General features: G+C 36.0%; 1 protein-coding gene across 1 annotated transcript in view; it reads left to right on the top strand.

Moving 5' to 3' along the window:
• LOC128638857 (protein Wnt-4-like) overlaps positions 1-5,416 on the top strand; it is an 11,728-nt gene extending 6,312 nt beyond the window's left edge. The window contains exon 4 of the mRNA XM_053690990.1: positions 1,041-5,416. Within this exon, the coding sequence (XP_053546965.1) occupies positions 1,041-1,508 (468 nt within the window). The 3' untranslated portion in view covers positions 1,509-5,416. The remainder of the gene's footprint in view (positions 1-1,040) is intronic.
• The last annotated feature ends 8,849 nt before the right edge of the window (positions 5,417-14,265 follow it).

The raw sequence follows: 14,265 nt of genomic DNA, 5'->3' as shown, positions 1-14,265 counted from the left end.
AAAAAAAAAATGTCCATATTGGTCAAACTTGGACAATTTAGGACTAGATCATTGAAAGACAAAATGCTAAAAAAACAATAACCTGACTTTAACCTACTTGGAAAGTATCCAAGATAAACCAGCCTCACAAATTAGCTACCATATTGTCTGTATTTTTTTATTACTTTTAACCAACATTTAAATGTGCAAGTTTGGTTAAAACTGAATTTTACAGCTGACTTCCTATTTTATAACACAAGTACAGTGTTCAAAATGTATGTATATATATATTGCTAATTAATGATTGACAGCTGTGTTTGCTATACTTAGGCTCTTAAAGGGACACTGAATTATGATTCAGATAGAGCATGCAATTTTAAGCAACTTTCTCATTTACACCTATTATCAATTTTTCTTCATTGTCTTGCTATCTTTATTTGAAAAAGCAAGAATCTAAGCTATGGAGCTGGCCCATTTTTGGTTCAGAACCTGGGTTGTGCGCTATCCAGGGTGATGATCCAAAAATGGGCCGACTCCTTAGCTTACATCCCAGCTTTTTCAAATAAAGATAACAAGAGAACAAAGAAAAATTTATTATAGGAGTCAATTAGAAAGTTGCTTAACATTGCATGCTTTATCTGAATGATGAAAGAAAAAAATTGGGTTTAGTATCGCTTTAAGTAATAACTATAGCAAATTGGTAGTTAAGAATATGTAACTTAAAATCCCTGACTTAAGCTGTAAGGTTTGTTGGCTTTGACAAGTCAACCTCATGTTGGTTACAAGTTGGGTATTTGTGAATAGCTGACTTGCTATGCTTTCTTCAAGTCAGCTGTTTCCGCTGACTTAGTGAATTTTTCTGCTCTGCCAAAAGTTAATCTATTTTTGAATAATACAGATAACAATTACACAAACCTTCCCTTCACATTTGCTACTCACCAAAAGAAGTCACCGATTACAATTGTAAGACTTATCTTTCCATTTTGTAATTTTAATAAAAAACAGTTGATAACGGTGTAAGTTTGAAGCAACATATTTAATAATATTCTCCTTTATTGTAGGCTATATTGAGCAATATGCGAGTCGAATGCAAGTGTCATGGTGTTTCTGGATCCTGTGAGGTGAAGACCTGCTGGAAAGCCATGCCTCCTTTCCGAAAAGTTGGGAATGTTCTGAAGGAAAAATTTGATGGGGCTACAGAAGTAGAGCAGAAAAAGATCGGTTCCACCAAAGTTTTAGTGCCTAAAAATTCCCAGTTCAAGCCACATACAGATGAAGACCTCGTTTACTTAGATTCCAGTCCAGATTTCTGCGATCACGACGTAAAGAATGGTGTGCTAGGCACAACTGGACGGCAGTGTAACAAGACTTCAAAAGCTATTGATGGCTGTGAGCTTATGTGTTGTGGACGAGGGTTCCACACAGAAGAAGTGGAAATAGTAGAGAGGTGCAGCTGCAAATTCCACTGGTGTTGTTTTGTTAAATGCAAACAATGCCATAAAGTGGTCGAAATGCACACATGTCGGTGATCTATATGGAAGGAATAACTCATTTCACTGTAAAAGACAATTTGGATCTTTCCTCACTACCACTGTCATTCCTTCCATCAGGACAGAGGAAGCTCCACAGACTGCAAAAAATGATAGAGAGGGACGGAAAGATTTTTTAAAAAAATATTTAAGGTCCCAGGATATCATAATTGTATATTTGTGTCTTTGTTCTTATTTATTGCTGATAAACAATGGTGATGTGGGTCAGTACTTCCCATCTACATGTGGTGGAAATTATTTTTTTGTTGCTGCTTCTACAGGGATGGGGAAGGAGGATTGACCCACAAAACTGCTGAAGGAACAAAGCTCCTACATTATACAAAATATAAAAACAACAACAACAAACAAAGTTAGGCAAGCGGATTTAGGATAACCCACTATCCACCTTGTTATTCCAGTGACATTTAACTAACTTCCACCAAATGACCAAAAGAACTAATAAATAACTTCAATATATTTTTAAATGAAAACAAAAATTAGTAGCATAGGTATTTTATATCTATATCAATGTGTATAAAAATATATATTCTCATTTTGTATTACAAATATTTCTGGACAAGGAAGATTGTTAGGCCAAGTATAAGGTCTATGAACAGGTTTTGTGCTATTTGCTCATTCCTTGATGGAAGACAGACGATGGACATAGCTGCATGGTAACATGAACCAGTCATTGACCTTTAAGTGTGTTTCCTGCTGAATCCTGTTGGGTTATACCAGGCAAAAGAATTTTGGCACTGGACAACCAGCCGTCTTTGTGCTGAAGTTAAAATGTTGGAAAGGGTATAATTTGTTTCATGTTGTTTTTTTTTTTTCTCGTAGTATTGTGTTTATACTTTTTGGCTGTTCTTTTTTACAGTAAGTCCCCAGGGTCCAATTCATGAAATGAATGGAAAAAAAAAAAAACTTGAATAGACAATTTTCTGGGAATGAGCCAGGTTGGGTTCTCAGATGAACAAATTAAGATATAAAAAGATACTAATGAGCTCAAATATCAGTGCACATTAACTTATCCTTTTCTTTTTAAATGGCACAAGTCCTTAGTCTCAATCCATTTCCCCTGCTGTAGATCACAGGATTATGAAAATTATATGATTTAATGTCACTTATAAAACAAAAAAAACTTACATTTTAATATGTCATAGGTCTGTTTTTCTATCCCAGGGTGCCGTTATTATAGTTTTCACTGCTATGATAAGTGAGGAGAGGAAATAAACCAACAAATAAAAAACAGATAAATAATTAAAAACTCCCAGTATTACCACTCACATTAAGCACATCCTTAATAATGACATAATAACAGTGACAGTGTTAGTGTCAATTGAATACTACTGACCTTAAAGGGACACTGAACCCACATTTTTTTCTTTCATGATTCAGATAGAGCATGCAATTTTCAGCAACTTTCTAATTTACTCCTATTATTAAATTTTCTTTGTTCTCTTGCTATATTTGAAACAAAAAAAAAGCTTAGATGCCTTCTTTTTCAAATAGACACTCTGGATAGCACTTTTTTATTGGTGGATGAATTTATCCACCAATCAGCAAGAACAACCCAGGTTGTTCACCAAAAATGGGCCGGCATCTAAACTTACATTCTTGTATTTCAAATTAAGATACCAAGAGAATGAAGAAACTTTGATAATAGGAGTAAATTAGAAAGTTGCTTAAAATGTCATGCTCTATCTGAATCACAAAAGAAAACATTTGGGTTCAGTGTCCCTTTAAATAATTAGGTTCATGCAAGTGTGTTACTTTTGTACAATAAAACATAAGGGGCAATGCGCTAATGAGGAAGTGTAGCTATTTTTTAGTATAATCATAATTTGTCATGTGGTGCAGACTTGTCTCTTAGGGCCTGATATTCAAAACCTTACACGCTCAGGTGAGATAATCTAAGAAATCTCATCGGTACGGCAAGGCTTTAAAAAAAATATTTAGAAACACAAATTTTCTCTTGAGAAATGATTATGTTGCTATGTAGTGTTATTTATGTGAAACAGAGACTCCAACGTTACAATACAAGATTTTGCGTGATTTCTCTCCATGCTGGCGTGGTTTTGAATATCAGGCCCTTTCTATGAAGCATCTTGTGCATCAAAATGTCACCATGAGCTTCATTGCCAGCTGGCTAGTTTATCTTATCTCGTGCAAAACGGTTGCCGTGTTCTGTGCGTCACCCAGAAAAGTAGTTTAATAAATGCCTATATCTGAAACGTGAAAAATAACGGCAACTTTACACTTCCTTACTAAATTGCCCCTACAGTTAAAATGATTCAAGCTCTATCCAGAATAACACACAATTGTTTTTGACTTTGGTTTGCTAAGTAACATGTACCCCTATCCAAACCCCTATCCAAACCCCCCCCCCCCCCCAGAAACGCTTATCTCCTATTGGACAGAGCTCAGTAGCTTGACCAATAAAATGGTGCATACCCAGGGTGAAGTCTCTTTTAGCCCAATCTCAAGAATGCATTGGTTTTGGCTTTTTCGTTTTTTGATGTCCAGCAATCTTTTCTGATTTAATTTTACATTTCAACCCAGCCATATTAAATTAAGACTTTTGTAATGAAGTCCATATTTATCCATACCCAGAAAGTAGCCGATTGTTAGCATAACACTAAATAAATCATATAAATACCTACTGCATAGGTAAAAAAACAAACAAATCCCATGTAGATGCATTTATCAAAACATTATGAACCACTAAGTAATTGATTAAATATAATATTTACAAAGCCATATCTATTTGAAATACTAATATATGACTTTGGAAATAATGTGTTTGATCAGTCATAAGTCCACATGACCAATCATATGGGCCCCGGCTGTGAAAGCAGCTTTGGGTCCACAGCATTTCTGCTGCTTAACCTGTTTCGCCACCTAAAAGGAATGAAATCGTCCTGAGCCGATCTGATCAGGATGATTGACAGCCTCTGCTAGCAGCCGATTGGACGTCAGCGAGCAGGGGGGCGGTATTGCACAAATATTGTTAGTGCAATGCTTATGCAATGTTAAATGCGGACAGCACATATGAATCATGCCTGTCCGACTCCGACCTATGGTACACGGAGCTCTATGTGTAGACTTATGATGAAGTCTATGAAAATTTACATTTGAATATTAATATTTAGATATTCAATTTGATATTTAAATGTATTATTCTGTAATGGGAAAGTTAACATTTGTTTGCCAAAAAAAATGGAATGCCCTATGTTTATCAAACATGTTATATTTAGAACAGATTTATTATTTTTATCACATGTGCCTAAACACAGTTATATGATAGCAATAATAACATTCACATTAGAGTATTTGCTTTTTGCATTTTTATGTCCCTTTAAATATCCCATTTGCTTACGTTTTATAATATTAAAGGGACATGAATACCATTTTTTTTTTCTTTTATCAGTCAGGTAAATCGGACAATTAAAAAAAGTTTAAATTTACATTTCTATCAAACTTGCTTCAAATAATATTCTTTGTTCAAGAGCATACCTAAATAGGTAGCATGCACTTGTTTAGAGGACTATATAGCAGCACTTTGTGCAAACATTGCTGCCATCTAGTGGTCTTGCAAATGTATAATATTGTTAAAAGCATTTTTCCAAAGCTGTTGCTATATAGTGCTCCAAATTACCTACATGCTTTTCAACAAAGAATACAAAGAGAACTAAGGAAATTTGATAATAGAAATAAACTGGAAAGTTTTCATAAAATACTGAATTTAAAAATTTGAATCACAAAATAAAAATGTACCCAATTCACTCTGTGTGACACAGTATGTACTGAGTGATGTATATAGTAATCACCTTTGGGTTTCCCTGGCATGTTGCTTGCTATGGAATTCTCAAGAATGACATAATTCTTAATAAACCCTGGAGAACGTTTGAATGGTTTGTGACATACTGTGAGATACAAGAATTCTAATGTTGCTAAGATTTATTTCTAAGGGAGGCCTAATTAATTTGAACTGTGTAATAAAATGTTCTGATTTGCTAGAGCTTTATTATTGCACTATTGCTTGAACACTATTTGCCAGTTTCAAGCACACAAGTAGAGTCAGCGTTGGATTGGAAAGGCACTGCTGATCATAAGCTGAACACATCTGGTTATTGGTGGCTACGCACATATGCTGCCCTGGATTGGCTCAGTGGATATGTTCAGCTCTTGACCAGTAGTGCTTTGCTTGTCCAGAGCTGACTTCATAGGGCTAAAAAACATATGACTGTGCATGCAATAATAAAAATATTCTTGCACATCAGAAGAAAATGCATTTTTATGCACAACTGACTCATTGCTCACTTATTGAAAGGGAAATAATGTTAGCTGTTTAAGTGGACAGGGACACGCCTATGCAAGCATGATATAAAAAGTAAGTTTATTTGGCACTGAAATATATATATATATTGAAATACCTTCTGTTAGATACAACAAAGTGAATAGGGTGTAATGTCCCTTTAACAAAAAAAACTTTCAGTCTTTTGTAGGAACTGTATTATAGGTAAAAGATTATACATAGTTCTTAAAATGTTTCCATCATGTATATGAAACAGCAATGGTTACACATAAAAATATAATGCATGAAAAAAGGTAATAGCTACTTAACTATAAAGTGAGACTAAGAACAAGTGCATGTCTGTGTACCACTGATATCTGTTAGGGATAACTCCCACAAAAGACGTCTGTGTATTCAGTGCAAAACACTGTAACTATAATATGAAATACTTTTATTTTAGACAGAACAGAGTCAATTTACAGTAGTATGTCCCTTTAAAATTTGTGGTTAGCTACCAATGAAAGAATGTTCAACATGAGAAATATACACACACATAAATATAAATATATTTACTATATATATATATATATATATATATATATATATATATATATATATATATATATATATATATATATAGCACCCTCATCTCTTGAAACCTGTGTAAGAAAGCAAAAAGCCGAAAATTCAGTACGGCAAACTTATGGGTTAGGAATATCTCTGTGCCTGCATAGAAAAAGTAGAACAACAAGGGAAACCACAGTCAATATATATGCATATATGTAAAACACCACTATGTGGATTACGGCTCTCCTCTATTGAGTGTATTCAAAACCAATAACACAGTCTTGAATGTGGCAAGCTCACCTCCTCCCCTTTGTGGTGTGTAGACGTACAGTTGAAACGGAAAACAAATTTCACGGTGGAAAACCCAGTTCCTGCTGAGCCTACTCACGGAACCGCACTTGTCAGTCTTGGCGTCCGTATGGAGTACTCAGTTCACCGCTTCCACTAACCCCATCCAATATCACATCTGCTGATACGTCACAACGTCCAGTGACGCAGGGGGGAGATCACGTGTGAGTCGCTTGGCCAATAGGGAGAAAGCCGGCTGTCCCAAAAACGAAGATGCTAAATCCAGGCAATAATCAAAGAGCAGAAAGATGAACATTGATCGGTCTCTTCGTAAAACATTCTTTATTGTACATTCTTTAAAACAGGGTAGGCACAGAGGAACAATGGGGTGCTGCATGTCAGACAGGCTACATAGAATAATACACTTTATTTTATCATTTTTGTGGTAATTCATAGGTACAAATTGGGTGCATAACTTTCACACACCCAGTTTATTCAGACACACAGAACTGCTCATATAGGGGCTGATTTATCAAATGTAGGGCGGACATGATTCCCTGTAGTGAATCATGTCCGACCGACATTGCATACACTATCGGCATTTATCATTGCACAAGCATTTCTATTAAAATGCTTGTGCAATGCCGCCCTCTGCACATTCGCGGCCAATCTTAACTTCCACTTCAGTCGGACCTTAAGCGGAGTGGGTCGGAAGCAGAATCTGCTGCTTCATAAATCGACCCCATAGAGTCAAGCTTAGCAGTAAAATTGCATATTTTTTGATGAATATCCATTTAGGGATGTGAAATGTTAATAGTAATTAATTACTTTATTACAGAGTAAATTTAGAAACAAATAGAACTGATTATTTCCTTCTTTTAAAGGAAAATAGATATATTGTAGTTATTTACTATGCAAAAAAAACCAAACAAACAAAAAAAACCTACCCACGAAAATGATGACACTTAATACTTGCGACACAATGATCTAAAACTCTCCCCTCTGGAGAAATGATCTAAGATGTCTCGTCACTACTATAAGTTCCCTCAAAGAATTTTTAGAAAAGCAGCTTTTAGCTTGATAGCTGTTTATCCCATTATACATGATTCTGGAGGTGAAGGTGACACACATTCATTACAATATAACGCTAACAAAAAGCCCCCAAAGATTTTGGCGAGATTTCTGTCAATGCTGGCGAGTTTTTGATCATCGGCCCTTGGTCTATTCCCAAATAACTTGCGATTAGTCACTGATATTTACTGGAATCAGAAACAGATTATTGAAGTCAATATAAATCATCTTGTTTGCTCACTACACGATCAATAAGACATTGTATTGCCATTAAACTGTAATTAATGAAAGAAATTCCATTTGACCTAACAGCTGTGCTATTTGTTTCATGAGGTATAAATTGTAAAGAAGCGCATGGCTCATTTTTCAGTTTACACAATGTTTTGACCCCAAGCAAGTCTGAAGAGAACTATTGCTTCCCTTCAGACAAACCATTTTTTTTTACCACTTAATGTTTTTAAATTAAAGAAATGTGTCATCCTTGAAATGAAATAAAATGCTAGTTTATTTTTTAATACATTATCAAATAGAATGTGTTGTGGATTATTTTTTTATAACAAATAATAAAAAAGAAGAAATAGTGAAATGAATGGTAATGTCATGGTCTGTTTCTCATTCAGAAGATTTACTCTTATCTATTCCTGTACTTCCTAAATAAAATGGTTAACCCTTTGTTGCAAATGAGGGCCTCAGCACATTGCTCCAATATTGTATACAAATTAAGATGTAGAGGTCTATTTATCAAAGGTCTTGCGGACCTGATCTGACAGTGCGGATCAGGTCCGCAAGACCTCGCTGAATGCGGAGAGCAATATGCTCTCCGTATTCAGCATTGCACCAGCAGCTCACAAGAGCTGCTGGTGCACTGCCGCCCCCTGCAGGGTGTCAATCAACCCGATCGTACTCGATCGGGTTGAATTCCGGCGATTCCTGTCTGCCTCATCAGAGCAGGCGGACAAGGTTATGGAGCAGGCGGACAAGGTTATGGAGCTTGAGGGCCCGTGCTTCTGGCGAGCCTACAGGCTCGCCAGAAGCACGGGCCCTCAAGCTCCGTACGGAACTTGATAGATAGGCCCGTAGAATCAATGTTGTATCACTAATTACACTGAATAGTAGCGTCAGAGGCTTTTTTTACTATGACGTATAAGAGTAAATATATCCTTATGGTAGAGCAAACAGTTCACTAATTCCATAACTGCTAGGTAGATGGGATTTAAAAGGGTCATTAAGGCCAAAACATTTCATTCATGATTCAAGTAGAGTGTGTGATTTTAAACATAGCTTCATCATCATCTTAGTATTGTTTGTTAATGGTGTAGCAATTTGCTACTAGGTACTAGCTGAACACATCTGGTGAACCAATGAAAATAGGCTTTTATGTGCAGCCACCAATGAGCAGCTATCTCCCAGCAATGCATTGCTGCTCTTGGGCCTACCTAGGTATGCTTTTAAAAAAATCCAAACAACCCCCCAACAGTAAAACCCACCTAAGCTTAGGTTTTATTTTACAGGTAAGTATTTTGTTTTAAATAGGAATTATTTAGTTATTAAAGGGATACTAAACCCAATTTTTTTCTTTCATGATTCAGATATAGCACGAGATTTTAAGAACCTTTCTAATTTACTCCTATTATCAATTGTTCTTTGCTCTCATGCTATCTTGATTTGAAAAAGCAGTACTGTAAGCTTTAGAGCCGGACCATTTTTTGTTCAGCACCTGAGTAGCACTTGCTGATTTGTGGCTAAATGTAGCAAACCAATCAGCAAGCTCTACTAAGGTGCTGAACTAAAAATGGGCCAGCTCCTAACCTTTTATTACTGCTTTTTCAAATCAAGGTAACATGAGAACAAAGAAAAATTTATAATAGGAGTAAATTAGAAAGTTGCTTAAAATTGCATGCTCTATCTGAATCATGAAAGAAAAAATGTGGGGTTAGTATCTCTTTAATATTAGGTTTTATTTAGATTTATTTTAATTACATTAAAGTTAGTGGGTGTTAGGGTTACGTTAGGGTTAGGGTTAGACTTAGGGGTTTATAACTTTAGTATAGTGGCGGAAGATTAGGGGTTAATAACTAATGTAGGTGGCAGCAACATTGGGAGCGGCAGATTAGGGGTTGATAAGTGTATGTAGGTGGCGGCGATGTTGGGGGCAGCAGATTAGGGGTTAATAAGTGTAGGCAGGTGGCGGCGATGTCGGGAGCGGAAGATTAGGGGTTAATAAGTGTAATGTAGGTGGCGGCGATGACGGGGGTGGCAGATTAGGGGTGTTTAGACTCGGGGTTTATGTTAGGGTGTTAGGTGTGAACATAAATTTTATTTCCCCATAGGAATCAATGGGGCTGCGTTATGGAGCTTTACGCTCCTTTATTGCAGGTGTTAGGCTTTTTTTCAGCCAGCTCTCCCCATTGATGTCTATGGGGAAATTGTGCACGAGCACGTAAGCCAGCTCAAAGCAGCGCTGGTATTGGAGTGCGGTATGGAACTCAATTTTGCTCAACGCTGCAATATTACCTGCTAACGCCAGGTTTTTGCAAACCAGTAATAGCGGCGCTATAGGGAGGTGAGCGGTGGAAATAACTTGCAAGTTAGCAGCCAGCCTCTCATAATGCAAAACTCGTAATCTAGCCGATAGATAAGCCCTTTATTACCCATTCCCGAGTTTTGCATAATCAACACAGTTATATTAATATATGTTTTACCTCTGTGATTGCCTTGTATCTAAGCCTCTGCAGACTGCCCCCTTATCTCAGTGCATTTGACAGACATACAGTTAAGCCAATCAGTGCAGACTTCTAAATAACTCCACGGGAGTGAGCACAATGTTATCTATATGACACACATGAACTAGTACTGTCTAACTGTGAAAAACGTTCAAAATGCTCTGAGCTACGAGGCGGTTTTCAACGGTTTAGAAATCAGTTTGAGCTTAGCTAGGTTTAGATTTTCAAAAATACCACAAAGGGAACAAAGCAAATTTAATGATAAAAGTCAATTGGAAAGTTGTTTAAAATTGCATGACCTATCTGAATTATGAAAGTTTAATTTTGATTTGACTGTCCCTTTAATGTTTGCGCCTGTGATTGTTCAATGTACAAATACAAACAGAATAGAATACAGCACCTTCCTGTGTGAGTGCACGCTGTAGCTAGGACGCTGCAAAATCCTCCAAAACTGAAAACATGAATGTCTAGCAGAACCTCTTAGGTTAAAATGACCTTTTTTTTTCACCAGTGGGTCACAACATACAAAACAAGCAACATTTCAGAAAATTCAATCCTTAGGCATGACTAAGGATTACATTTTCCGAAACGTTTCTTGTTTTATATGGTGTAACCCATTGGTGAAATAAAGGTCATTTTAACCTAAGAGCTTCTGCTAGACATTTATGTTTTCAGTATTGTTCAATGTATACTGTCCTACTACAAAGTTGTCCTCTGCAACAGAGCTCAAGCATCAAATTTAAAAAATCGCCAGGCTAGAAGCTTCCCAACTAGTATTTCCTTCGCTGTTTCCAACACTATAAATATATGTTTGAAAGCAGGGGACAAAAGAAGGCTGTATTTTAAATATAATAATGTTATTAGACACACTATAATTAAATGCAATTGAGTCGGGGCAACTGACGCATTTCATGCCTAAACTGCACTTCATCAAAGGTGTTTGGTCTAATAAACTTACAAAGCTTTAAATTAATACAGCCTCTTATATCTACTTCTTTCAAATACGTTTGGTTAAATGACTAGTTGTAACTGTCTCTTGCAGTAAAAAGGCTAATCTATGCTGACAGTGACAGAATGAATTTCTTCCTTAAGATATTAAGTGCGTTTGTGAATAGACTCTCTGGCTGTCATTTCCCTTTGATAGAGGGTGTAGAATGAACATTTATCTAGCAATCAGAGATTTATTACCGAGTCTTTAACATCCCACAACTTCCGTAACAAAATACTACTCTTCTTCCAACCATCTGTACGTTAAGTTGTCTAAACATTGTCATTTTGTGGCAATTTGTTATTAAACACATTGTATAATACCTGGTATTGTTAGCATGTGTTGTTCTTCCACTAAAAAGATCCCACAGTGCTATACAGTAGGGACAATTATCCTACTCCAAATCAGGCAGCAGTGGCTTGTGTATAGTTGAAAGGCTGATGATAAATCGGGAAATTTTCAAAGCAGAAAATAATATTGCTAATCTTTAAAATAAGTAAAAAAATAATATTAATTTAATGAAAAAATAGAATGCACAGCTTGGATACTTTGATTGTGTATATATATATATATATATATATATATATATATATATATATTGTTCATGTTGCTATATTACTTTTGATTGGCCAGTGAAAATATTAGCCTGTGCAAACCAATAATTGAAAGAACTTTCCAGTAGGACGTTATCCCATGGAGTCAAATTGTTGCAAATACTGCTGCCATATAGAGCTCAAAACACATACGCATTCCAAAGTATGTTCTTCAGTAAAAGGTACAAAGACAACTAAGATTTTTGTATTCTGTGCTTTAGGGGAATCATGAAAGTTTAATTTGTCTTCCATGTCCCTTTAACTTTTAACCAATGAAATTGTCATCCAAATACCGTAACTCTTTTTCAAATGAGGGGATTCATATCCCTCCAGGTAACAGGTGATTGAATTAAGAATGGAAATCACCCCTGTCCACTAGGTGATGTTTAGGGTGCTCTGTGCTCTAAAAAGGAACATAACCCCCACATTTAAGCACTAAAATCATGAAACTGGTTAATATCCTAATTAACGCTTGCTAGGAGAGGCCTCCTAGTAAATTAGTTGGAAGTCCCAATCTGAGAAAAGGTTCCCGCTCCCTTCAAATGAGTGGATGGGACTCTGCTGAAGAATTGAGTAACTTGATGATTCTTGTTGACCTCCATCAGATCTACATTTAAGTAACCCTACAGCTGTGTTATTTGTAGAAACACTTTCTGTTGAGTTGCTATTCTGGTATTTAGAACTGAAGAAGGTGAACTGGTTTAAACTGTCTACATTATTATGAATCCAACAAAACAATGTGCTGACTTCCCTTAGAGTCACATGACTTGTTGTCCCCCCCCCCCCCTTTGAAACAGTTATAGGACATTGCAACTTTATTTGCAGATTGACCTTTCAAAGTTTCCTGAAGGTTTTATGAGGACTAATTTTCCTTACCCCTGATGTGTTATTCATTAGCCCAACTTGCTGGAATCTGTCTTCTTCTGACTCCAAAGGGGTTCTCTACAAGTAAGGCCTCTACTGAGATGGAAAATGTGAAGCCACCTATCCAGATTAGGTAGAAGGAATATTCTTTCTTTAAGATATGTTGTTATAGTTGACACTTTTGCCATCATGCTCATTTGAAGACATGAGTTGGTACCAGTTTACTTAACATTTTCCTCCAGGCTGTGGCTGTAAGAAAATTGTACTGCAACAGATTGGTCAGATCCAATAATCTTGCAAACTGTTTTAGATGGAAGGACACCTTTTTAGATGGTATTGGAAGGAAGCCATTCCCAGAAAGCCAGTCTCTTGAGTTAGGTTAATTTGGCTCTTTTCTCTGTTTATTATTGAGCTATAAAATGAAAAATCATTAGCACATCTTGTTTCTGAGAATCAGGCACAAGTAGAATATCATCAAGCTTATTATTACCATTGATTTGTAAAGTACTGCCAAATTCCATAGCACTGGGTAAAAGAGTAGGAATACATAGTGTCCCTTATTTATGGTTAAAAAAAGTACAAATACATAAAACAAACTAAATAAATATAGGAGGGTGAAGGCTCCCTTGCTCCAAAGATCTTTCAAGATAAGGAGTTAATAAAATCAATTTCTTCTGAATTTATCCAATGAGTGCATAAATACATTTGTAAAAGTTATTGGAGCTGATGAAATTTCAAATGGAAAAGCCACAAATTAAGTGCAGTGCCAATACTGCAATCCGGAGATATTGCAAATGAATGCTCTGCACTGAAATAAAGAATTATGCATCCTTGAGCTGAAAAGCCTATTTTAACAGGTAAGTTTGATGCCATCTTGCATTTTGTTGTTGTTGTTATTAAGAACTTGTTCAAGGACTTAAGGCTTACAACTGGCCTTGAAGAGGAATAGGCGGAACTCTAAGGTAAAAGTTAAAAAATATCCTTTATTTGAAAATGTGATAAAAATCAACACTCATGTTGCAAACATGTTTAGAGGAGGAGGAGACCTTACATGTTTTGTGCCCTGCGGCACTTAATCATAGGCATAATCTCCTTCACGTGTGAAAACAATTTATACCCTGCTCCACCAATCAAAATAACACACATTGTTGCCATGTCAACAGGTAAGCTAAGTATACAACATATCTTCAAACGTGCGGCACAAGTACAAAACATTAATATAATACACAATAATAAATGTGAATTTAAAATAAAAATAAATACGTAAACTTTATAATATAATGTGTATTTAAAATAAAAATAAATATGTAAACTTTAAGATACCAGGTGCTAAACCAAACACCCTGGACTAATAGAACTGTACTCA

Source organism: Bombina bombina, chromosome 8 (genome assembly GCF_027579735.1).
Source record: "Bombina bombina isolate aBomBom1 chromosome 8, aBomBom1.pri, whole genome shotgun sequence".
Lineage (NCBI taxonomy): Eukaryota > Metazoa > Chordata > Amphibia > Anura > Bombinatoridae > Bombina > Bombina bombina.
Note: the sequence above shows the minus strand (reverse complement) of the source record. Positions and strands in the feature narration are given on the sequence as shown.